Raw genomic sequence first — 27,275 nt, 5'->3', positions numbered from 1 at the left:
ACTTTTGGACATTATGGGAAAGTTACTTTTGGACATTACGGGGAAAGTTACTTTTGGACATTATGGGAAAGTTACTTTTGGACATTATGGGAAAGTTACTTTTGGACATTATGGGAAAGTTACTTTTGGACATTATGGGGAAATTACTTTTTGACATTATGGGGAAAGTTACTTTTGGACATTATGGGAAAGTTACTTTTGGACATTTTGGGAATGTTACTTTTGGACATTATGGGAATGTTACTTTTAGACATTATGGGAATGTTAGTTTTGGACATTATGGGAAAGTTACTTATGGGAAAGTTACTTTTGGACATTATGGGAAAGTTACTTATGGGAAAGTTACTTTTGGACATTATGGGAAAGTTACTTTTTGACATCATGGGAAAGTTACTTTTGGACATTATGGGAAAGTTACTTTTGGACATTATGGGAAAGTTACTTTTGGACATTATGGGAATGTTACTTTTGAACATTATAGGGAAATTACTTTTGGACATTATGGGGAAATTACTTTTGGACATTATGGGGAAATTACTTTTGGACATTATGGGAAAGTTACTTTTGGACATTATGGGGAAATTACTTTTGGACATTATGGGGAAATTACTTTTGGACATTATGGGAAAGTTACTTTTGGACATTATGGGAAAGTTACTTTTGGACATTATGGGGAAATTACTTTTGGACATTATGGGGAAATTACTTTTGGACATTATGGGAAAGTTACTTTTGGACATTATGGGAAAATTACTTTTGGACATTATGGGGAAATTACTTTTGGACATTATGGGAAAGTTACTTTTGGACATTATGGGGAAATTACTTTTGGACATTATGGGAAATTACTTTTGGACATTATGGGAAAGTTACTTTTGGACATTATGGGGAAATTACTTTTGGACATTATGGGGAAATTACTTTTGGACATTATGGGGAAATTACTTTTGGACATTATGGGGAAATTACTTTTGGACATTATGGGGAAATTACTTTAGGACATTATGGGGAAATTAATTTTGGACATTATGGGAAAGTTACTTTTGGACATTATGGGGAAATTACTTTTGGACATTATGGGAAATTACTTTTGGACATTATGGGAAAGTTACTTTTGGACATTATGGGGAAATTACTTTTGGACATTATGGGAAATTACTTTTGGACATTATGGGGAAATTACTTTTGGACATTATGGGAAATTACTTTTGGACATTATGGGAAAGTTACTTTTGGACATTATGGGGAAATTACTTTTGGACATTATGGGAAAGTTACTTTTGGACATTATGGGGAAATTACTTTTGGACATTATGGGGAAATTACTTTTGGACATTATGGGGAAATTACTTTTGGACATTATGGGTAAATTACTTTTGGACATTATGGGAAAGTTACTTTTGGACATTATGGGGAAATTACTTTTGGACATTATGGGAAATTACTTTTGGACATTATGGGGAAATTACTTTTGGACATTATGGGAAATTACTTTTGGACATTATGGGAAAGTTACTTTTGGACATTATGGGGAAATTACTTTTGGACATTATGGGAAATTACTTTTGGACATTATGGGAAAGTTACTTTTGGACATTATGGGAAATTACTTTTGGACATTATGGGGAAATTACTTTTGGACATTATGGGGAAATTACTTTTGGACATTATGGGAAATTACTTTTGGACATTATGGGAAATTACTTTTGGACATTATGGGAAAGTTACTTTTGGACATTATGGGGAAAGTTACTTTTGGACATTATGGGGAAATTACTTTTGGACATTATGGGGAAATTACTTTTGGACATTATGGGAAATTACTTTTGGACATTATGGGAAATTACTTTTGGACATTATGGGAAAGTTACTTTTGGACATTATGGGGAAATTACTTTTGGACATTATGGGAAAGTTACTTTTGGACATTATGGGGAAATTACTTTTGGACATTATGGGGAAATTACTTTTGGACATTATGGGGAAATTACTTTTGGACATTATGGGTAAATTACTTTTGGACATTATGGGAAAGTTACTTTTGGACATTATGGGGAAATTACTTTTGGACATTATGGGAAATTACTTTTGGACATTATGGGGAAATTACTTTTGGACATTATGGGAAATTACTTTTGGACATTATGGGAAAGTTACTTTTGGACATTATGGGGAAATTACTTTTGGACATTATGGGAAATTACTTTTGGACATTATGGGAAAGTTACTTTTGGACATTATGGGGAAATTACTTTTGGACATTATGGGGAAATTACTTTTGGACATTATGGGTAAATTACTTTTGGACATTATGGGGAAATTACTTTAGGACATAATGGGAAAGTTACTTTTGGACATTATGGGGAAATTACTTTTGGACATTATGGGGAAATTACTTTTGGACATTATGGGGAAATTACTTTTGGACATTATGGGAAAGTTACTTTTGGACATTATGGGGAAATTACTTTAGGACATTATGGGAAAGTTACTTTTGGACATTATGGGAAAGTTACTTTTGGACATTATGGGTAAATTACTTTTGGACATTATGGGGAAATTACTTTTGGACATTATGGGGAAATTACTTTTGGACATTATGGGAAAGTTACTTTTGGACATTATGGGGAAATTACTTTTGGACATTATGGGGAAATTACTTTTGGACATTATGGGGAAATTACTTTTGGACATTATGGGGAAATTACTTTTGGACATTATGGGGAAATTACTTTTGGACATTATGGGGACATTATGGGGAAATTACTTTTGGACATTATGGGGAAATTACTTTTGGACATTATGGGGAAATTACTTTTGGACATTATGGGGAAATTACTTTTGGACATTATGGGGAAATTACTTTTGGACATTATGGGGAAATTACTTTTGGACATTATGGGGAAATTACTTTTGGACATTATGGGGAAAGTAACTTTTGGACATTATGGGGAAATTACTTTTGGACATTATGGGGAAAGTAACTTTTGGACATTATGGGGAAATTACTTTTGGACATTATGGGGAAATTACTTTTGGACATTATGGGGAAATTACTTTTGGACATTATGGAAAAGTTACTTTTGGACATTATGGTAAGCAAAATAATCTTGTTTTTTGTTTGAATTAAGATTATTTTTCTTACCCCATTGGCAGATTATTTTTCTTATTTTAAGCAAAAACTCCCTTAATTTTGAGTTATTTCCCCCCAAAACAAGACAAACACTTTTGCTTGTCTAGTAAATGCTTCTTAATGTAAGATTAATGTAAGATTTTTTAGATATTTGGACTGAAAACAAGACAAAAATACTCAGTAAGAGAAGCATTTTTTTGGTGTGTGCCGGAGTGTGTGTGGTAATGCTGGGCATCTGCTCTCTGCAGGTTCGTGACGGACGCCCTCCTGCTGGAGGAAATGATGTCAGATCCTCTCCTGCGCCAGTACGGGGTTCTGGTCATCGATGAGGCTCAGGAGCGGACCGTGGCCACTGATGTCCTGCTGGGGCTCCTGAGGGACGTGTGCCAGCAGCGCCACGACCTCCGCGTGCTGGTGCTCACCGCGCCCGCCTCCGCCCACACCTTCGCCAGCTTCCTGGGAGAGGGCGTTCCTCACCTCAGCCTTCCCTCGCCCGCCGGCCCCACTGAGGTCCTGTACCGGGACCCGCCCGCGGGACGCCACCTGGCCACCGCTTCCTGTCACATGATCCTGGATCTGCACCGCAGGGGAGAGGAAGGAGACATTCTAGTGTTCCTTCCCAGCGTGCAGGTGTGTAATGCTGCCTTCACACCGGACGCGATTCGCGCGAGTGATTTACATGTTGAGTCAATGTAGAGACGCATTTGGCAGCGCGATTCACGCGATTGAGGCGACGAGATTTGCGCGATTGAGGTGGCGCGAATGACGCAAATTGAGCTTTCACTCTTTTTAAGCGATTCGCGCGAGTGATTTACATGTTAAGTTAAGTATTGTGTCACAAAATGTAGTTTTAAGAGTTGTTCAGTCGAGAATGTAGTGGTTTAAAGCTCAAATCGGTGGTTTATTTGTAAAGAAAGCTCCTATTTACAGGGAGTGCAGAATTATTAGGCACGTTGATTTTCTGATCATATTTTTTTTCCAGGCACATTTGATCAATTCCAAACCACAGTAATCCCAATAACTACTATTGATTTAGTATTTAATAATGTATAAGTGATATATAATTGTTCATGAAGGCTGGAAATGAAAATCACCTTATATTCAGGTGTGCAGAATTATTAGGCATGTTTTCTTTTACAGATAAATTGAGCCAAAAAAGAGATTTAACTCAGACTGAAAAGTCAAAAAGTATTAAATGCCCATGAGAAGGATGCAATACTAATGCAATACTAGACATTGCAGTTAAGGCGTGACCATTGGACAGTGAAATGCTCGTTGGGTCAGCAGGATCTGACAAAAACAGGTGGTGAAGAAAAGACACCTGTTAACTGCAAAAGAATGAAGAATTAAGGTGAAGAATTAAGGGTGAAACCATCAGGAACCCTTTAGTCTCCAGCGCCACCATTTTCCAGAGCTGAACCTACCTGGAGTGCAGGTGTCAGGATCTCAGAGACTTCAGTTAGGTAAAGAATCCTAAAAAATGACCCCCACTAGATAAGAATCACAAGCTGAAGTGTTGTAAAATACATGAAGAAGGTTTTTTTATAGGCTTTATGGACAGATAGGTTGAGAGTGACTCTTGAAGGACCAGCACCACATCCTCTAGTACCACTGTTTGAAGAATTCATCTTCCAGAATCTGCCAGTACGTTTTGGGAGTTCATTTTAGTCCATCCTGAAGTCCGTTTTGCAGAGATGGACTAAAAATGAACTCCCAAAACGTACTCGTAAAAGGGCCCGCGAATCGCTCAAGTTGAAAAATCTGAACTTTGGCGGATATTTCGCTCCGCGTTAACCAATCAGGAGCTTGCTCTAGTAGTGACAACAATGAGGAGAAAATCTGTATATTAATATCTGGTTCAGACAATATGATTATCACTGTGATAACATTAAATGACATGAAACACAACACAGTCTCTTTTTGTTAAATGCAAGTTTATGTTTGATCAATAATACAAAAGTATAAGTAAAAGCTATAAGAAGCTACACATGAAATAAAGCAAACAATTCAGTCAAACATTCAAAGTCAGCGCTAGTCGGCTAACGTAACAACTGCAGCGTACAGTTATAGCCTAAAGATATAAAGTAATGAAACTTCTCTTTGCCTTCAGTCTAAACGATTCGCCAGGGAACAAATTATAGATCCATGAGAGCAAAGATCGGCCATTACAAGACGAATTATATCTGGAGCCGCCACAGAGACATCAGAGCCAGCGGCAGAAGAACTGGCTGAGGAAAGGCTGATCTCACCGGGTTAATGAGCGCCGCTGATCCACTGGAGCTCACACACACACACACACACACACACACACACACACACACACACACACACACACACACACACACACACACACACACACACACACACACACACACACACACACACACACACCAGATCACATGTTCAAATAGGCACTCGTTATATAAATAAACCACTGATTTGAGCTTTAAACAACTACATTATCGACTGAAAAAGTCTTAAAACTCCGTTTTGTCACACATTAACAGTAGATTTTAACAAATAAAGACGTGTAAACACAGCCCATGTCAGACATTTCTCACTGAGACGAGCCGCTGGCAGAAGCTCCGCCCATGAGGAGAATCACGTCTGTTGTGCTGCGAATGTCACGCGCGATTGAAGCGAGTAAACTCAACATGTTCAAGCGTCCAACTTCACGCGAATCGCGTCCGGTGTGAACGCCACATTAGGTTTAAGGGAAAATTACACTTAAGGTGCTTTATGCAACTGGGCACAGGTCTTAAAAGTGCCTTCAGAAACCCTGTGTGTGTGTGGTTTCACTCCTCATTTGACCCACACACACACATGAACTCCTTTTGTCAACAGTGTCACGCCTCCCTCAGTCCCTTGAGCAAAGTGAGATCGAGTTCACAGGTCAAATATTGATGATATTTAAAGGCGAACCCAAGGCTGCTGTTGTGTTTGTCAGGAGATCCAGGAGTGCGGTGCGGCGCTGGAGAAGGAGTGTGTGTCTCTGAGCGCTCAGCTGTCTCCTCTGCGTGTGATGGAGCTGTGCGCTGCGGGCGGAGGCTCGTGGCAGGAGCTGTACGACAGCGAGCGGGCGGAGGAGCAGGCGGAGCAGGTGGAGCAGGAGGAGCAGGTGGAGCAGGAGGCTCCAGCTCACAGGCGCAGGGTTGTCCTCACCGACGTCCTGGGAGAGGCGGCCTTCTCCCTCCCCAACATCAGATACGTCATCGACACCGGCGTACAGCTGAAGACCGTGAGTCAGCAGAGTGTGTGTGTGTGTGTGGTGACGCGTGAAGCCTTGTTTATACTCGCCGCGGCCGCAAGAGCGCGAGGCAAAAATGAGGTCAACGCGGAGGGGGCGGTCTCGCGCGTTGGCTCCGCAAGAGCCCATTTCGCCTGGCGGTGCGCAGCGCATTTTTTGTAACTCCGCGCGCACCTCCGCATTCGAAGATGTACGATTTTGAGGCGACTTTGTCCGAGCTGGTGCGTCAGTACCGGCACATTTATGACCCTTCCATGAGGGATCATCGCGACAGCCAGATGGCACAGAATTCATGGAAAGTTTGCATTGATGGGCATCCATCCGTCCAACCATCCATTCCTTTTGTGAATAGGACTTTAGAATTTGCATTAAGCACCCAGTTTGCACTTGTCTTAAGTAACTGCTTACATTTTCAAAATGAGCCTACATTAACTGAAATAGAACCTTTGATAAAATAAGGCATGTTTTATAAAAAGTAACTGTACAAAGAGGCTTCATTTAGTACATTAGTTTACAAGACACTTTCTACAGCATTTATTGTGCTTGTTTAGTGTTAATTTCAGAATGTAGAAACAAAATCAGAAATTAGTTGTCATCTTCAGTTAATGCACTGTGAACTAATATAGTTAAAATATAGTATATATATATTAGTATAAAAACCATCTGCAAAATTTGGGGGAATGTACTTGTACTACGATCAACGAAACTGTGGTCGAGCCCAACTTGTAATTGTAGCCAACACATTTTTGGTTACTGCCAGACGCAAGAACACGTAGTGTGACGGCCAGTCTCTCTTGTAAAGTTACGGGGCTCATGTGGGTTTGTTTATGTTCCACGAACGGTTTGCGGGACGCCATGTTCACCGGTTCCGGTAAACTACTTCTTCGCTCCTGCTTTCGACGGATTTAAGAACAATTACTCCAAGTTGCCCCCTGTCGTTTCACAGAATACTACAACGGCGCGCGCGTCGACTATAAACGCCTCGTCCGTTTGGGGGAGGAGCGCGCGCAGTTAGCGGAGCTCGCGCTGCGGAGCCAGGCGCGAGTATAACCGGGGCTTGAGGCTCAGTGTTGTTCACTCTGCTGTTCCTCCACAGATCTACAACCCACAGATCCGAGCGGATTCACAGCTTCAGCAGCCAATCAGCCGTCAGCAGGCGGACACACGAGCCCAGAGGGTCAACAGCCGACTGCCCGGTGCGGAAATCAACACCTTATGACACCCTCTAATATCATTATTGAGAAAATCAGTTATCAATAACGCACACAGTGGACACTGGTGTTGATTCCGCTCAGCTGAATGACGTGTGTGTGTGTGTGTGTTCTAGGGCTGCACGATTAATCAAAATCGAACCGCAATCGTGATTTGGCTTATGTGCGATTATGAAAGCGCAAAGGTTGCGATTTTAATGAAATAAATAAATGCCCAGTGTGTCAGTGAAGAGCTGCTCTGTGATCAGTAAACGCTGCTCCGTCTGAAAGCACTGCGAGTTTGAGCAACATCTGTCAAACATCTTCACAAACTAGAAATGTGAAGCGTTCATAAACATGTTGTCCAACCAAATACAACGTTTAATAACATGTTATAACTCTCTTCATATAGTCAGTCAAGCTGATGTGGCGTCTTATCACAGAATGTCAATCAGCACTGAATACTTTATTATTATGAAAATACCCCAGAAGGCTTGAAGAACTCAGTACACCATATCTTGTCGCATTCGTGTGTTTATTATCTTCATGTTTAATCCGTCAAAGCGTTTCTATCTTCGTTTTATTCAGCTACAGCGCTATAGCTTCATATTAGGGATTTCCTGAAAACAAACGATTACTTCTCTGGCACAAATGTGGCGTTTCTGCTCGAGGGCGCCCTCTGGCCTCCAGTATGAATGACACTTTAGGGTAGAAAATAAGAAAAATAAAACTTCTCTCTAAATAAATTTATATGACAATCCATATGTTTTTCTTCAATGTACAGGAGTTTTAATCCCCACAGTGGATGCATAAGAGGCTCATATTTCATATTAAAGACAGACTTTAAGAAATTGATATCACAGATAAAAAGCACAGATTTGTATAATAATAATTGTTTTTTACAATAAATCTTTAGACCTTTTCTAATGATTTTTAGTCATATGCTGTCTGCATACTAACAGGTAACCCATCATTTTTAGCTTTCTGTAAAATTATTATTATACTGTTATATTTATTCTTAAATGCTCTATTTTAATTTTTTAATAATGAATGTTATTGTAATAGTAATATTTCTATTTTTATTTAGCAATAATAATAATCATAATTATTAGTCACATTAATATATAAACACAAAATGTTATATACACACTTTTCATTTGTAAAAATTAATAAATAATAATCGCATTTTAAATCGCAATCACAATTTTAACCAGAATAATCGCAATTAGATATTTTCCCCAAATCGTGCAGCCCTAGTGTGTTCATGGGTCATGTGACAGTGGGCTGTGTTGTGCCGCAGGTGTGTGTTTCCGGCTGTACTCTCAGCTGGTGTATGAGCAGATGCCCGCCTCTCGATGCCCAGCGGTGGCAGAAGCCAACCTCAGCCACCTGGTGCTGCTCCTCAAGAGGCTGGACATCGCAGACATGGGCCAGTGCAAGTTCCTGGACCGGCCAGGTCAGAGTTCAGACGGCAGATCTACAGCTGACCTCATGATTCACAGCCAGGGCTCATTTTGACAGCAAATTCTGATTTAGTTTTAGTCCTAGTCTTTTGACTAAAATGCCATTTAGTTTTAGTCATATTTTAGTCGCCGGAATTTAGTCTAGTGTTAGTCTCCTAAAATCTAATGAGTTTAGTTAAATTGTAATACATTAAGCGTTTAAGCGTCACATAACCGACTGTCACTCGTACATTTTGACATCATTTTGTTTTTGACATTAAATATACACGAAAGAGCTCAATTCACTTTTTTAAAAACATCTATATAGTTTTTATAACTTTGTATTTCTGTTTTAGTTAGTATATCAGGTTAAGCTAAAGCTTCAACTAAGTTTGTTTATTTATTTTTTAATTTCAGTTAACATTTATTTAATTTCAAGTAATGAAGATTTTTTTAATGGTTTTAGTGAACTATTATAACCCTGATGCTTTATTGAATATGTGACTAATACTGGTCTTTCCTCCTGACTATGAATTAAATGGGAATTAATTAAATACAGTTTATTGTGTAAGCAAAAACGAATATATAATGCGTGACTTTTAATTATAAACAAGCTGGAAATACACATGACTCTTATTTTGAAATCTGCGCCTCTATTGCAGTTGCAGGAGCTCATTCAAGTTCAGGAGATAAATATGCATCGTTACAACCGTCTAAAACATATTACTATATAAACATCGTAAAGTAAACACTGTCATTATTCATCAGCATTAGTTCATAAACACTGGTCTGGCATAAATGTGTGTTATTGACTTATTGTGAGCCTGTAGAAGCGCAACAACGCTGTGTTTTCCAGCAGTTAGATCAGTTCAGATCAAATGTGTGCATCTGTTACACTGGACATCAGTTCTGACCCCATCTCTGCCCTAATCCACCCTCACTAACATTTCAGTCTCATTTTTATTTGTTGACGAAAATGACAGTTGATTCTCGTCATAGTTTTTGTCATCCAACACTAGTTTTTGTTTAGTTATCGTCTCGTTAGGTCAGTGAAGAAAGGCTGTTGAGCGAAGTTTCCCAGCAGCCCCTGATTGTGTGTGTTTGTGCAGCTCCAGAGGCGCTGATGCAGGCCCTGGAGGATCTGGATTATCTGGCGGCTCTGGATGACGACGGGAATCTGTCCGAGGTGGGGATCATCATGTCTGAGCTTCCCCTGGAGCCGCCACTGGCCAAAGCTCTGATCGCGTCCTGCGAGTTCGACTGTGTGAGCGAGCTCTTGACCATCGCCGCCATGCTGACCGGTAACACTCACAGATGATGAGCCTGTTGTGAACTGTTCTCTTCTAAAGTGTAGGAAACTCAGAAGATGAAGACCAGGAGACTTCGGGATCAAACAGAAGTTATTCTTTTAATGAGAACTCTCTGTGCTGCAGGTCGTCCGAAAACAGTCTGATTTAACAGTACAAAATAATGCAATTTATCTACATTTCAGGGGGAGGGGTTATACAGCAGGGGGAGGGGTTATACAGCAGGGGGAGGGGTTATAGAGCAGGGGGGAGGGGTTATACAGCAGGGGGAGGGGTTATACAGCAGGGGGGAGGGGTTATTATACAGCAGGGGGGAGGGGTTATACAGCAGGGGGAGGGGTTATACAGCAGGGGGAGGGGTTATACAGCAGGGGGAGGGGTTATACAGCAGGGGGAGGGGTTATACAGCAGGGGAGGAGACATTCAAAATAGAGACACACCCCAAACATTCCTGTCTCATCAGCCGTAATTCAATCAGCATAACAGTGTCATTCAAACGCAGAGATGCTAATCCAATCACTCAGGCAGTATTGCTCTAAACATGGTAAATAGTCAGGAAGTGCATAAAGACAAAAGACTTAATGTCTCAAACACTTACACAGCCTCTCCTTAGAATTTCCTCAAGTTTACTTCAAAATGTAAAACACAAATATAGATAATGTTTTCAGTTATATTCTATTACATTGGAACCTAGATATAACAGTGTATAAATTTGTAATCCCACAACCCTCGCTTGAGGACTGATTCACACACGGGTGTCCTGACGTGTGTGTGTGTGTGTGTGTGTGTGTGTGTGTGTGTGTGTGTGTGTTTGATGACTTCCAGCTCCGCCGTGCTTCATCACTCCGCCGGCTAATAAAGAGGAGGCGGCTGCCACACACAGACGGCTCCTTCTGCATCCGGACGGAGATCACATGACCCTCATCAACATCTACAACGCGTATCTGCAGCGTGAGTGAAACTAGGACGTGTACCGTTACACCCATAGATATACATCATAAAGGCTAGATGTCTCGTCCGCTCCTGGCGGCCATCTTGTCTCACTCAGCTCGCTCACTCATTGTGTTTTAATGGTGTGTACTTTTTAAATAACCATAACTTGCTCAATTTTCTACCAATTTTCACCAAGTTTGGTTTGTTATAAACGTCAGAGATGTAGTTATGACACTGCATACTTCAAGCATCCAGACTTATAGCCACGTTAATAACGTTTGTAAGAAACCAAACCATTTGTAAATCCGTCAGGATTTCAGCGAGATAAGAGTATTTGTGTTCAGATCACTCGCCTTACATCAGAGCCCGCCAGAAAGCTGGCCTGTGACAAAATGGCCGCCGGTGATGACGTCAGAGACTCCGCCCTAAGACATCTAGCCTTTATTATGTATATCTATGACATCAGAGCCCGCCAGAAAGCTTGCCTGTGACAAAATGGCCGCCGGTGATGACGTTAGAGACTCCGCCCTAAGACATCTGGCCTTTATTATGCATATCTATGGTTACACCCCTAGTAGAAACGGATGTGTCTGTGTCTCCTCAGATAATGAAGACGAGATCTGGTGCAGGACGAACTTCCTGAACGCCTCTGCGCTGCGATTGGCTGTGGTGATTAGGGCGGAGCTACTGGAGGTGATGCAGCGAATCGAGCTGCCCGTGTCTCCTCCCGCCTTCGGTTGCCAGGATAACAGCACCAATATAAAGAGAGCTCTGATATCCGGCTTCTTCCTGAAGGTGACGCTCACAATGCTGGACTCTGATTGGCTGACAGAGGTTCTACACTGCAAAAAAATGCTTTTCTTACTTATGGTGCGTTCACACCGGACGCGATTCACGCGAGTGATTTACATGTTAAGTCAATGCAGAGACGCGCAATGGCATTCTGCGGCGCGAATTGAGCGTTTTGAACGCACAAATCGCTCAAGTTGAAAAATCTGAACTTTGCCGGATATTTCGCGCCGCGGTAACCAATCAGGAGCTTGCTCTAGTAGTGACAACAATGAGGAGAAAATATGTATATTAATATCTGGTTCAGACAATATGATTATCACTGTGATAACATTAAATAACAAGAAACACAACCCAGTCTCTTTTTGTTAAATGCAAGTTTATGTTTGATCAATAATACAAAAGTATAAGTAAAAGCTATAAGAAGCTACACATGAAATAAAGCAAACAATTCAGTCAAACATTCAAAGTCAGCGCTAGTCGGCTAACGTAACAACTGCAACGTACAGTTATAGCCTAAAGATATAAAGTAATGAAACTTCTCTTTGCCTTCAGTCTAAACGATTCGCCAGGGAACAAATTATAGATCCATGAGAGCAAAGATCGGCCGTTACAAGACGAATTATATCTGGAGCCGCCACAGAGACATCAGAGCCAGCGGCAGAAGAACTGGCTGAGGAAAGGCTGATCTCACCGGGTTAATGAGCGCCGCTGATCCACTGGAGCTCACACACACACACACACACACACACACACACACACACACACACACACACACACACACACACACACACACACACACACACACACCACAGAGACATCAGAGCCAGCGGCAGAAGAACTGGCTGAGGAAAGGCTGATCTCACCGGGTTAATGAGCGCCGCTGATCCACTGGAGCACACACACACACACACACACACACACACACACACACACACACCACAGAGACATCAGAGCCAGCGGCAGAAGAACTGGCTGAGGAAAGGCTGATCTCACCGGGTTAATGAGCGCCGCTGATCCACTGGAGCTCACACACACACACACACACACACACACACACACACACACACACACACACACACACACACACACACACACACACACACACACACACACACACACACACACACCAGATCACATGTTCAAATAGGCACTCTTTATATAAATAAACCACTGATTTGAGCTTTAAACAACTACATTATCAACTGAAAAAGTCTTAAAACTACGTTTTGTCACACATTAACAGTAGATTTGAACAAAATAAAGACGTGTAAACACAGCCCATGTCAGACATTTCTCACTGAGACGAGCCGCTGGCAGAAGCTCCGCCCATGAGGAGAATCACGTCTGTTGTGCCGCGAATGTCACGCGCGATTGAAGCGAGTAAACTCAACATGTTCAAGCGTCGTGCGAATCGTGTCCGGTGTGAACGCCACATTAGTATTTTTGTCTTGTTTCTAGTCCAAACATCTAAAAATTCTTAAAACAAGAAGCATTTACTAGCCAAATAAAAATTATTGTCTTGTTTTGGGGGGAAATAACTCAAAATTAAGGGAGTTTTTGCTTAAAATTAGCAAAATAATCTGCCAATGGGGTAATTAAAAAAAAGTGTGATCAGTCTTATGTCTGATGTCCAGGTGGCTCATGATGTTGATGGTGCGGGGAACTATCTGCTGCTCACACACCGGCATGTGGCTCACCTCCACCCGTTCTCCTCCTACATCTGCCGCCGGCCACGCCCTGCTCCGCCCAGCTGGGTGCTGTACCACGACTTCACCATCTCACACGACAACTGCATCTGCATCGTGTCTGAGATACACCCGCAGATGTGAGTATGAGCACCTGTGTGTGTGACCGTGAGATGTGTGTGTGTTGTAGGTTGGTGGAGCTGGTGTGTGTGTGACCGTGAGATGTGTGTGTGTGTGTGTGTGTGTGTGTGTGTGTGTGTGTGTGTGTGTGTGTGTGTGTGTGTGTGTGTGTTGTAGGTTGGTGGAGCTGGCGCCTCAGTATTACCTGGGGAATCTTCCGCCCAGCGACGGCCGGGATCTACTGACGGGCCTCAGACTGAGTCTCTTCCCTCCGGATGAGCAGGACACACACACTCAGGACAGACACGAGGAAGCGGACGACGAGTCCAGCGCAGACACATGCAGCGTCCAGTGACACACACACACACACACACACACACACACACTCACTCAGGACAGACACGAGGAAGCGGACGACGAGTCCAGCGCAGACACATGCAGCGTCCAGTGACACACACACACACACACACACACTCAGGACAGACACGAGGAAGCGGACGACGAGTCCAGCGCAGACACATGCAGCGTCCAGTGACACACACACACACACACACACACACACACACACACACACACACACACACACACACACACACACACTCAGGACAGACATGAGGAAGCGGACGACGAGTCCAGCGCAGACACATGCAGCGTCCAGTGACACACACACACACACACACACACACACACACACACACACACTCAGGACAGACACGAGGAAGCGGACGACGAGTCCAGCGCAGACACATGCAGCGTCCAGTGACACACACACACACACACACACACACACACACACACACACACACTCAGGACAGACATGAGGAAGCGGACGACGAGTCCAGCGCAGACACATGCAGCGTCCAGTGACACACACACACACACACACACACACACACACACACACACTCAGGACAGACACGAGGAAGCGGACGACGAGTCCAGCGCAGACACATGCAGCGTCCAGTGACACACACACACACACACACACACACACACACTCAGGACAGACACGAGGAAGCGGACGACGAGTCCAGCGCAGACACATGCAGCATCCAGTGACACACACACACACACACACTCACTCAGGCCGCGGTGCAATGAAGAACTCCAGACGTCAGTCTCACAGGAGCTCCGTTTGCTCTTGCTGTAATTTACATACTATAAAATATATATTTATATATATTTTTAATAGTAAATATAAAGACACAATTGTGGATCAAGAAAGGGAAGCGAGTCTAGCAAACTCACTATCAGCTTCCTGCAGCCAATCAGATGAAGCGCAATCATGCCCAATCACATGACTACTACAGTCCAATCAGTGATGAATGTGCTTTTACTCGCTCGTCTGTTATTGGACACTCTCTCTCTCTCTCTCTCTCACACACACACACACACACACAATTATCTTGCAGTGCTGACATTCAGTTCATATTTCACACTTCAGACTTTTTTCTCAGATTTCTTTTCTTCTGAGAATGATTTTAACTCAGAACTCCAGAAAAAAAGTCAGAAGTGTGAGATGTAAACTTGGAATTCCAGGAAAAAACTCACAAATCCGGGTAAAAAATCAGAATTATGGGAAAAACCTCAAAATTATGGGAAAAAGTCAAATTTGTGAGATATAAACTCAGAATAATGGGAATATGGGTCAAAGACGAGACGTCACAATTTTGGTGTCCGCATCAAATTATGTTTACAAAAGTCATTTTATATACAGAAAAAACATGTTAATGCAAGTAAACTGTCTACTTCACTATTTCAAATAACTTTTGTCAAAATAAAATGTCAACATTTAGGGAAAATAAAGTTCCAAAGTGTAAAATTGTCAATCAGCGTTATTACATCTTTAAATAAATGTATAAAATAACAAGTAAAAATATATTTGTTTTCTTGGCATGTTCAAATATGTGTTGGCTGTGTGATATTTAAAGGACTGTGTCTTATTTAAATAACCAGGGGACTCTTGTCCTGAAAATCCCGTTTGTAAGAGATCATTCAGTGTAACAGGATCAAGAAGCCCTTCTGAAATCATATCATAAACAGATCTGTGACATCATCATAAGGCCTTGAAGACCATGTGGAGAAAAGTGAATTCATCTCTGAAATATTTGATAATTCCACCTTTTCATGATGTGGTATGCTAAGGTACAAAACCGCACGTCATTCAGTGAAATGCCAAAAAAACATTTATATTGTTAGAATTTTAAAAAAATAAGTAGATGTTGTGAATAATTGTGAAACAAAATCTCATAATATAAGATAAAAAGTCAAATTATGAGAAGTTGACATGGACAGTCATAATTTAAACTTTTTATCTCATAATTATGATTTGATATGTCATCATTTAAATGTTTGTCATTATTTTGACTGTCAATTTCAACTTGATCTATAATTATGACCTTTTATCTCATCGTTGAGTTAGTCATAATTTCGACTTCTCATTATTGACTGTCAATCTCATAATTAGGTCATGAATTTTTAAGTAATAATTTAGACTTTTTATCTCATAATTATGACTTAGTATGTCATGACTTAAGTAATAATTTAGACTTTTTATCTCATAATTATGACTTAGTATGTCATGACTTAAGTAATAATTTAGACTTTTTATCTCATAATTATGACTTAGTATGTCATGACTTAAGTAATAATTTAGACTTTTTATCTCATAATTATGACTTAGTATGTCATGACTTAAGTAATAATTTAGACTTTATCTCATAATTATGGCCTTTTATCTCATAATTATGGCCTTTTATCTCATAATTATAACTAAGTATGTCATGACTTAAGTAATAATTTAGACATTATCTCATAATTATGACCTTTTATCTCATAATTATGACCTTTTATCTCATAATTATGGCCTTTTATCTCATAATTATAACTAAGTATGTCATGACTTAAGTAATAATTTAGACATTATCTCATAATTATGGCCTTTTATCTCATAATTATGACCTTTTATCTCATAATTATGACTTTGTATGTCATGACTTAAGTAATAATTTAGACATTATCTCATAATTATGACCTAGTGTCATGACTTAAGTAATTATGAGATAAAAGGTCATAATTATGAGTCAAAATTATTACATGATCTTTTATCTCATCATTTACTGTCATACTTTAGAGTTATCTCACAATTGAGTTGGTCATAATTTCAGCTTTTTGTCATAATTTTGACAGTACGTCAATTTCACTTTGACTCATTGCCTTATGTTGCAGAACTGGGCTTCCACACGCTGGATTCTGATTGGCTGTCGGTGTAGTTATCATTATGATTGTGCAGTTCTCCTAGAGAAAGATTATTAAAGCATTAGTTATGATGTCCAGATTCCCTGTGTTTCGCCATCACAAACGCTCCTCACTTCCCATGATCCTCTGGGGTGATGTCCTGAACGTGTGTTTGAATGCTATAGTGTGTTTTTGTATTTTTCTACATCTCTCTCTGTTTTGTGTGAACTCTTGTGATTTGAATACACTGGAAACTTTGAACACTAATTAAAGTTGTGGAGGTTTTGACTCAGTGTATCACAGGTGTGTGTGTGTGTGTGTGTGTGTGTGTGTGTGTGTAAATCAGCGGGTAACACATGACGAGACGCTGCAGAAGAGTCAGATTTATTCAAGCCTTGGACAACAGATGAAGCTTTAGAACATCAGATCAAGGCCACACACACACACTCCTGCTCTTGATGATGATGTCCTCCGGCCGGCCGTGGACACGAGGGAACGCCGTCATGCTGAAGCCAGGAACCGCTGGATCTAGAGTCATCAGAACCGCTGGATCTAGAGTCATCAGAACCGCTGGATCTAGAGTCATCAGAACCGCTGGATCTATCTGGGTCAGCCCAGGCTCGCTTCACTTCTTCTTGGGTTTGGCCTCCAGCGGCTGCCCGATCTCCTTCCCTCTGAGCTTCAGACCTGAGGGACAACACAACCAGAGCTGGAGTAACTACACAACACAACCAGAGCTGGAGTAACTACACAACACAGCCAGAGCTGGAGTAACTACACAACACAACCAGAGCTGGAGTAACTACACAACACAGCCAGAGCTGGAGTAACTACACAACACAGCCAGAGCTGGAGTAACTACACAACACAACCAGAGCTGGAGTAACTACACAACACAGCCAGAGCTGGAGTAACTACACAACACAACCAGAGCTGGAGTAACTACACAACACAGCCAGAGCTGGAGTAACTACACAACACAACCAGAGCTGGAGTAACTACACAACACAGCCAGAGCTGGAGTAACTACACAACACAACCAGAGCTGGAGTAACTACACAACACAGCCAGAGCTGGAGTAACTACACAACACAGCCAGAGCTGGAGTAACTACACAACACAACCAGAGCTGGAGTAACTACACAACACAACCAGAGCTGGAGTAACTACACAACACAGCCAGAGCTGGAGTAACTACACTGACTGAGTATCTGTGCTTTACTCACCACTTTAACCCTCTGGGGTTCTTCATTTCAAATCAAAACAGACAAAAAAACTCACACACACACAAATGAACGCGTGCCATTCCTAAAGCTAATAGTGTTTTTTTTTTGTGTGTGTGTGTGTGAGTTTTTTTGTCTGTTTTGCACTCTTGATGTTTTAGAGATCTTCACTGTTGAGTCTTTTTTTCTGCATTCTGGCTGATTTGTAGATTGTACGCACAAAAAAACTCTGTATTTTCATATTTTTGCCAATTTTCCATTCATTTCCTATGGGGGTCATTTTAGACCCGAAGGTCCTGAGTGTGACTATTTTTTTTTTACGACCACTTAGACTTTTCAAATCCTCTCCCCAATTTTATTGGGTGTTCATATACCAAGTACAAATAAAGTCACCAAGTTTCAGACCATTCCGATGAAGCTACGATTTTTTCAAATAAATAAATAAAACGCTTGGGGTCATTTTTGACCTGAAGAACCCCAGAGGGTTAACTACATTTCTATCAACATCCTCGAAGTGGACAGTCGTTTCTGTAGCAGCTGAAAGTCAGCGGATGATTGTTTTGTTTTGCAGACAGCCCATCAGGATCACTCTGGGAAGTTTCCCAGCATCTTTTAAACACGGATCGGTTTATAGCTAAATGATAGAAGACGGTTCCTCGGCGCAGTGTGTATGAAAGTACATTTCTGTTTTCTGAATAGAAAAGTTTCGTTGGCATTCACTTGACGCATATGTCTCATAAAATGTTCAAATATGTATGAATAAAGCATGAGGAGCGATAGAGAGCTCTGTACGCCTCTCAATACTGCAGACCTGAGCTCTCATTCATGTTTATTCACATATGAAGACAAATCCACACAAAATGATGTCAAAATGTCCATTTTGGTGAGTATTCACATGAAGTTGATTGTCTTAAGTGAGCAGTTGGGAGAATATGGGATGTGTTTCAGCGTATGGGATCTTTTATACAAGTATTTAAATTAGTTTGAGGTATGCTAGCACACCAGTGTTCATTTTGTTGACGAGTCATTTTCGTCATCGACCTTTTATCACTGACGAAAACGAGACGATAACTAAATAAAAACCAGCTTTTAATGACAAAAACTGAGGAAAATCTACTGTCATTTTCGTCAATGGATAAAAACGCGATGAAAATGTGAGTGAGGGATGATTAGGGAAGAGCTCCAGTCAGAACTGATGTCCTGTGTAATGGACGCGCTCATTTGAACTGTAACGTGCGGATCTAACGGCGGGAAAACACGGCGCTGTGGAGCTTCCACAGACTCACGCGACAGCGCCTCAGATCGGCTTAATCAATAAATAACACACATTTATGACAGATCATGTTTATGAACTAATGCTGAGGAATAATGACAGTGTTTACGGTCCCATGTTTATATAGTAATATGATTTAGACGGTTGTAACAACGCATATTTGATCTCCCTCAAACTGAACTGCCTCAGGAAGGCATTTCAAAATAAGAGTCCCGGTGTATTTCCAGCTTGTTTACAATTAAAAGTCGCGCATTATATACACGTTTGGTTACACAATAAACTGTATTCATCTGTATTTAATTCATAGTCAGGAGGAAAGAACTGTATTTAACACATTATTCAATAAAGCATCAGGGTTTTAATAGTTCACTAAAACCATTAAAACAAATTCATTGAAATTAAATAAATGTTAACTGAAAAAAAAAAAAAAAACCTGATATACTAACTAAAACAGAGATACAACATTATAAAAACTATATAGATGGTATTTAAAAAAAAAAAAAAAACAAGTGAATTGAGCTAAATTAAGTGAGTTTTTGCTAAAAACAAGCAAAATAGTAAAAATAATCTTATTCAAGTTTGGGACAGAAAGCAGATTATTTCTCTCACCCCATTGACAGATCATTTGCTTGTTTTAACCTCTTAACAAGCGCCCCATTTTTGTGGAATTTTTTGAAAACGATATACCCAAATGAAAATGTCTGCAGCTCTTAAACCCTATGGTCTATATTCATAAACCTGGTCTTATTTTAAACTAGACACTTGAAATATTGCTACCCAAGAGTCATAATAACTCAAAGTAATATGGGAACAGAGTAATATACATGTAAATATACATGTAAGTGACTCACGTTTTTTGTTTTCACTTAGGGAAAAAAATATTATAATTTAATGTTAAGAGCCTGAAAATAACTTAAATATAAAACTGAATGTCTAATCATGTCATGATTCAAATATGAGGATGATTCTCTCAGTAATGTAGCTTCTGTGAGCTTTTATGTCAAGAAAAGTCTAGGCGTCATTTCAAAAAGGCCATTTATTTCAGAACATTTGCTATTGTAAAGAGTAGTTTTTCATTCAAATAAATCTGCAATAAACTGCAATATACTACTAATTATAATGGATAAACAGTTACTGAAAAACTAAAGCAACTATTTACAGAGATTACAAAGTGTAAAAAACTCATTTAGCTGATGGGAAGCGTCTGTGAGAGACAGCGCGCTCCACTGCAGCTGGCCATGGAGAACGCGCAGCCAGCGCGCAAACAGTATTCACCAAAGCCTACTTACGCAAACTGCGCAAGATAATGCCTTTTGATTGGTTACTAAGTCCATCAATCAAACCTTTGTTGGAAAGGCATTGGCTGGGCACCGAGTGCCTTTATCCAACGAAAACCATGGGCGCAATGATTGACAGCTCACCAAGCCTGTAAGGCACTTCCTCTATATGATGCATCCCAGAAGAGTCTCTGATTGGAGGAGAGAGACGAGGGAGGGTTTAAAATACGTGGGAGAAGCTATTCTAGCAGGGGGAGTTTGCCAGACACGGAATAGAATCGATATTTCATTGAAAATGGACATGATTGATCACGCTAACTCAAAACTCTCTTGCAAACAACGGAGGATTTTTAGTTTTTTCCCTATTTTTTCGTTGTTTTGGATTAAAAAGTGGGATGCATTTTGAAGAGTGGACTCTTACACAGAGATGTATGCGGGTGTTTATTGGATTCGTCCGATCTGATCTGAACGACAGGAGATGAAAGATGAGTAACGCTGATATTATGCTAATGTTTACATGGCCGGTCCTTTAGTGTTTCATTTAACCCTTTCCTCTCTGGTGTATTTATTGCAAAAACAAGTTCAGAACATGAATCTTGAGTGTTTTAGCTTTCAAATGATGCATAGTTTGTGATAGTTGATTGAATATTTTGTATAAAACAAAAGTAGATAAAAGTACACACCCCCCCACTTCCGTCAACCCCCCCGTCCACGAACCGGTGCGGGTTAAGAAGTTAAGCAAAAATTCACTTCATTTTGATCCCCCCCCCCCCCCCCCCAGAAAACAAGAACATGTCATTCACTCATCTAGAAAAATCATCTTGATTTAAAGGTGTGTGTGATTATGATGTGACTTGTTTATCTTTAGCGAGTGTGTTCACTGTTCGAGCATAAACAACATCAGCAAAGTTACGACACAAAGTTATTTTCTTTTACAGAAATCTTGTTTTTTAAAGGAACACGCCACAATTTTTGCACATTTTCCGACTCCTCTAGAGTTAAACAGTTGAGTTTGCCCGTTTTCTGAATCCATTCAGCCGATCTCCGGGTCTGGAGGTAGCACTTTTAGCATTAGCTTAGCATAGATCATTGAATCTGATTAGACCGTTAGCATCTCGCTCAAAACTGTCCAAAAAGTTTCCATATTTCTCCTGTTTAAAACTCGACTCTTCTGTAGTTCCATCGTGTTCTAAGACCGACGTGAAATGAGAAGCTGTGATGTTCTAGGCCGATATGGCAGGAACTATACTCTCATTCCTGCGTAATAATCAAGAGCTGTGAGCCGCCCCATGAGTGCAGCGGCGCAGTGATATTACACAGGCTAACTTCAGTCAACGTGACGACCGGCTCACACAGAGAGCGCTGGGACTATTTTCAGCCGCTGTGTGATATCACTGCGCCGCTGCACTCATGGGGCGGCTCACAGCTCGATTATTACGCAGCTCATTTGCATTTAAAGGGACACACACATACAACGGCATGTTTTTGCTCACCCTCAAAAAGTGACAATTTTAACATGATCTGTGGGGTATTTTGAGCTGAAACTTCACACACACACACACACACACTCCGGGGACATATTTTAAATATGAGACTTATTTTACATCTTGTAATTTTAACCCAGCATTTTTTAGAGTACCTGGTGGTTTATCGCAGTTTTCTCCATGATAAATAAAATTGGCATTAAATATCAATATTTTTCTAGGTTTCGTATCTAACTTCGACTACATTAGATGAACAAAAACTTTTTTTTCCCTTTTCTTTTTTTATCTTTCTAGTCGTTTTTTTATTTGCCCTTAATCGGCATGTTACAAAACCAATTTTTTAGCCTCTAAAAAATGCTGGGTTAAAAATAACCCAAGTTGGGTTGAAAATGGACTAACCCAGCGATTGGAACATTTAACCCAACTGCTGGGTTAGTCCATTTTCAACCCAACTTGGGTTATTTTTGTAATCAACCTCCCCTTTAAACATTTTGAGATATTTGGACTGGAAACCAGACAGAAATGCTAAGAAAAGCCTCGTTTTCAGTGAAGTTTCTCTGGTAGTGGAGTAATATTTGAGCAGTGGTAGATGTACTCAAGTAATGGATGCTCTGGCACAGCTTACCCAGGACTCTCTCGATCTTGCCCATGACTTGATTATTAGGGATGGCCTTCCCACACTCATAATCGGCGATGACCTGAGGCTTCTCGCTGATTTTCTGGGGGAACACAGAACGTGTTATTAGTGATAAACTCTGAGGCCGAGAGCGGTGACGGACGCCGGCTCACCGTGGCCAGATCTTTCTGGGTCAGGCCCTGGTCCTGCCGGGCTTTCTGGATGACTTTGCCCACTTCCAGTGGCACGCGCTGGTGGTGCAGCTCCTCCGTCTCGTGGTCCAGTTTGGCCGTGTTCTTGGTCACCAGATGCTGCTTATTCTGCCCCGCCGACCCTGAGATCGCACACCAGTCACATCATCAGCTCTCAATAACAGCCACATCCCCTGAGGATGACCACCTGTCACTCACATGAGATCAGCCAATAGCAAACCACAGCCGTCCGATCAGTTCCCCACAGACACACTCAAGCCCCGCCCCTACATCTGTTCTTGTTTGTGAAGCGATGTATCGTGAAAAACACTACTCAAATAAACTGAGCTGTTGATAAACTATGATGTTGTGTGATTCTCTCATTGAGCGTCATGAACACGCCAACACACACACACACACACACACACACACACACACACACACACACACACACACACACACACACACACACATTCTCTGACCAGCACACACACACACACACACACACACACACTCTCTGACCAGCGCACACACACACACACACACTCTCTGACCAGCGCACACACACACACACACTCTCTGACCAGCGCACACACACCAGCACACACACACTCTGACCAGCACACACACACACACACACTCTCTGACCAGCACACACACACACACACACACACTCTGACCAGCACACACACACACACACTCTCTGACCAGCACACACACACACACACACACACACACACACACACACACACACACACACACACACACACACACACACACACACACACACACACACTGACCAGCACACACACACTATGACCAGCACACACACACACACACACACTCTCTGACCAGCACACACACACACACACACACACACTCTGACCAGCACACACACACACACACACACACACACACTCTCTCTCTCTCTCTCTGACCAGCACACACACACTCTCTCTGACCAGCACACACACACACACACACACACACACACACACACACACACACACACACACACTCTGACCAGCACACACACACTCTCTGACCAGCACACACACACACTCTGACCAGCACACACACACACACTCTGACCAGCACAAACACTCTGACCACCACACACACACTCTGACCACCACACACACACACACACACACACACTCTCTGACCACCACACACACACACACTCTCTGACCAGCACACACACACACTCTGACCACCACACACACACACACACACACACACACACACACACACACACACACACACACACACACACACACTCTGACCAGCACACACACACACACACACACACACACACACACACACACTCTGACCAGCACACACACACTCTGACCACCACACACACACACACACACACACACACTCTGACCAGCACACACACACTCTGACCACCACACACACACACACACACACACACACACACACACACACACACACACACACACACACACACACACACACTCTGACCAGCACACACACACACACACACACACACACACACACACACACACACACACACACACACACTCTGACCAGCACACACACACTCTGACCACCACACACACACACACACACACACACACACACACACACACACACACACACTCTGACCAGCACACACACACTCTGACCACCACACACACACACACACACACACACACACACACACACACACACACACACACACACACACACACACACACACACACACACTCTCTCTCTCTGACCAGCACACACACACTCTGATGTGATGTTGACACTAGTGTACGTGTAGTGTAGTTGCTACATTAAAATAACACAATTTTATACGTCAGAGACTGAACTCAACTACAATGCGTTATGATGAGGGAATTTAAAAAATGCTGGCTCAATTTACCCCATAGCTGCCATTTTGGACAAAACTATCTGGCCAACCAATGTAGCTCAACGCCCTGCGTGCGTTAAAATCATCAATATGGACACACTCAATAAAAGTGTTCGGTTGCCAAGATAAAGGGGGGGTGGGTCAACTTACCCACCGGCTCATCTTACCCCACTCTCCCCTATACTTCAGATAAAAATGTGAAAATAGCATTTTTGTGCATTTTTAAATAACCGCAAACTTGAAAAGTGGTAATAAATGGATTATAGCCGCTGCATTAATTTGATTTAGTGCCACAAAATATTAAATTAAAAACATAATCGGACTAAACATAATCATAATCATACGGGTATAATCAGATAAAGATGATTAAAGTGATGACTATGTGTGGGGTTAAAGGTCGAAGTTCAGTTGTTGTTGTCAAACACACTCCAGTAAATCTACCATGCAACATGCATAAGAGTATTATTATTAATATTTTACATTTTTTGGTGGTCTCCACTTCCTCCCCACGCCTCTGAGCAGCAGCGACCGCCTACAACACACAACATATTCATATTTCATTAATAAACACATTCATATTTCATTAATAAACACATTCATGTTTCATTAATAAACACATTCATGTTTCATTAATTGACATTTGTTTTGAATGCACATTGGATGTGTTGAACTATAGCAGTTTACGGTCCTATTGTTTCACAGCAGACTCATTACAGACTGTAATATGAAGTGTGTTAAATATTCATATATCAATATATTAACATATCATTAGTTACTTTATAGTCATTCTACACATTCCAGACCCTGTTTCTGTTCGTCCAAACAACAACATGGCAGTGAGGTGTGTGTGTGTGTGTGTGTGTGTGTGTCGCTTGTTCTGGATCATCAGAGGGAATCTTCCAGATCCAGCACGTGCTGCCCAGCGGAAGCCGAGCTCGGACCGGATCACCGGGTCACCGGGACTCTCCCGGACTCTCCCGGACTCTCCCGGACTCTCCCGGACTCTCCCGGACTCACCTGTCGGGATTTGGACTGAGAGGCAGACGGACCCTTCTTCCTCAGCACGGTCACCGTGTCCCAATCGCTCTCGGCCATGCCGTCTGTGTGTGTGTGAGTGTGTGTGAGTGCGCACTTCGACACAGATCCGCTGACGCTGTTCGTGTTTACACTGAGGAGAGATTCACTGATGCCAACAGCGCCACCCGCAGGACAGCGCCTGAACTACACCCGAGTCCGCGTGACGTCACACCTGACGCCGTATGGAATATTTATCCTTGCACATCATTATTGTGTTAATTTATGACAGTGCACTATATAGGGGATAGGGGATGATATAGTGCACTATATAGGGGATTGGAGATGATATAGTGTGCTTTATAGAGGATAAGGGATGATATAGTGCACTATATAGGGGATAGGGGATGATATAGTGCACTATATAGGGGATAGGGGATGATATAGTGCACTATATAGGGGATAGGGGATGATATAGTGCACTATATAGGGGATAGGGGATGATGTAGTGTGCTTTATAGAGGATAAGGGATGATATAGTGCACTATATAGGGGATAAGGGATGACATAGTTCACTATATAGGGGATAGGGGATGATGTAGTGTGCTTTATAGAGGATAAGGGATGATATAGTGCACTATATAGGGGATAAGGGATGATATAGTGCACTATATAGGGAATAGGGGATTATATAGTGCACTATATAGGGGATAGGGGACGATATAGTTCACTCTATAGAGGATAGTGGATGATATAGTGCACTATATAGAGGATAGGGGATGATATAGTGCGCTTTATAGAGGATAAGGGATGATATAGTGCACTATATAGGGGATAGGGGATGATATAGTGCACTATATAGGGGATAGGGGATGATATAGTGCGCTTTATAGAGGATAAGGGATGACATAGTGCACTATATCGGGGATAGGGGATGATATAGTGCGTTTGATAGAGTATAAGGGATGATATAGTGCACTATATAGGGGATAGGGGATGATATAGTGCACTATATAGGGGAAAGGGGATTATATAGTGCACTATATAGGGGATAGGGGACGATATAGTTCACTATATAGAGGATAGTGGATGATATAGTGCACTATATAGAGGATAGGGGATGATATAGTGCGCTTTATAGAGGATAAGGGATGATAGTGCACTATTTAGGGGATAGGGGATGATATAGTGCATTATATAGGGGATAGGGGATGATATAGTGCGCT

At 41.6% G+C, this 27,275-nt stretch overlaps 2 protein-coding genes across 4 annotated transcripts in view; one reads left to right on the top strand and one right to left on the bottom strand.

Annotated features, from left to right (window-relative positions):
- Positions 1-19,123, top strand: part of dqx1 (DEAQ box RNA-dependent ATPase 1) — a 43,283-nt gene extending 24,160 nt beyond the window's left edge. For 2 of the 3 annotated variants that reach the window (XM_079814322.1, XM_079814321.1), the window contains exons 4-12: positions 3,382-3,763; positions 6,081-6,371; positions 7,477-7,576; positions 8,871-9,026; positions 10,122-10,313; positions 11,145-11,270; positions 11,857-12,047; positions 13,679-13,869; positions 14,027-14,354. In XM_079814322.1, the coding sequence (XP_079670448.1) occupies positions 3,382-3,763; positions 6,081-6,371; positions 7,477-7,576; positions 8,871-9,026; positions 10,122-10,313; positions 11,145-11,270; positions 11,857-12,047; positions 13,679-13,869; positions 14,027-14,204 (1,807 nt within the window). In that variant the 3' untranslated portion in view covers positions 14,205-14,354. Of the gene's footprint in view, positions 1-3,381; positions 3,764-6,080; positions 6,372-7,476; positions 7,577-8,870; positions 9,027-10,121; positions 10,314-11,144; positions 11,271-11,856; positions 12,048-13,678; positions 13,870-14,026; positions 14,355-17,432 lie in introns of those variants that run through there. The other variant, XM_079814323.1, reaches the window with a different exon arrangement.
- Positions 17,634-26,203, bottom strand: LOC307124860 (endothelial differentiation-related factor 1 homolog). The gene is made up of 5 exons (XM_079814324.1): positions 26,053-26,203; positions 25,516-25,567; positions 23,133-23,293; positions 22,969-23,062; positions 17,634-17,773 (listed from the first exon to the last, which is right to left on the bottom strand). The coding sequence occupies exons 1-5, from the start codon at positions 26,128-26,130 to the stop codon at positions 17,712-17,714; spliced, it is 447 nt and encodes a 148-aa protein (XP_079670450.1). The 5' UTR covers positions 26,131-26,203; the 3' UTR covers positions 17,634-17,711.
- Between the last annotated feature and the right edge of the window lie 1,072 nt (positions 26,204-27,275).

Source organism: Gobio gobio (genome assembly GCF_949357685.1).
Source record: "Gobio gobio genome assembly, chromosome: 4".
Classification (NCBI taxonomy): domain Eukaryota; kingdom Metazoa; phylum Chordata; class Actinopteri; order Cypriniformes; family Gobionidae; genus Gobio; species Gobio gobio.
Note: the sequence above shows the minus strand (reverse complement) of the source record. Positions and strands in the feature narration are given on the sequence as shown.

Bases quoted from the DNA above. Each gene is read 5' to 3' on its own strand.
- LOC307124860 (XM_079814324.1), bottom strand. From the start codon at position 26,130: ATGGCCGAGAGCGATTGGGACACGGTGACCGTGCTGAGGAAGAAGGGT. The intron at 23,063-23,132 runs GTGAGCCGGCGT...GTGTTCCCCCAG, and splicing joins CCCAGAAAGATCTGGCCACG to AAAATCAGCGAGAAGCCTCA. The intron at 17,774-22,968 runs GTAAGCTGTGCC...GTTGTCCCTCAG, and splicing joins CAAGATCGAGAGAGTCCTGG to GTCTGAAGCTCAGAGGGAAG.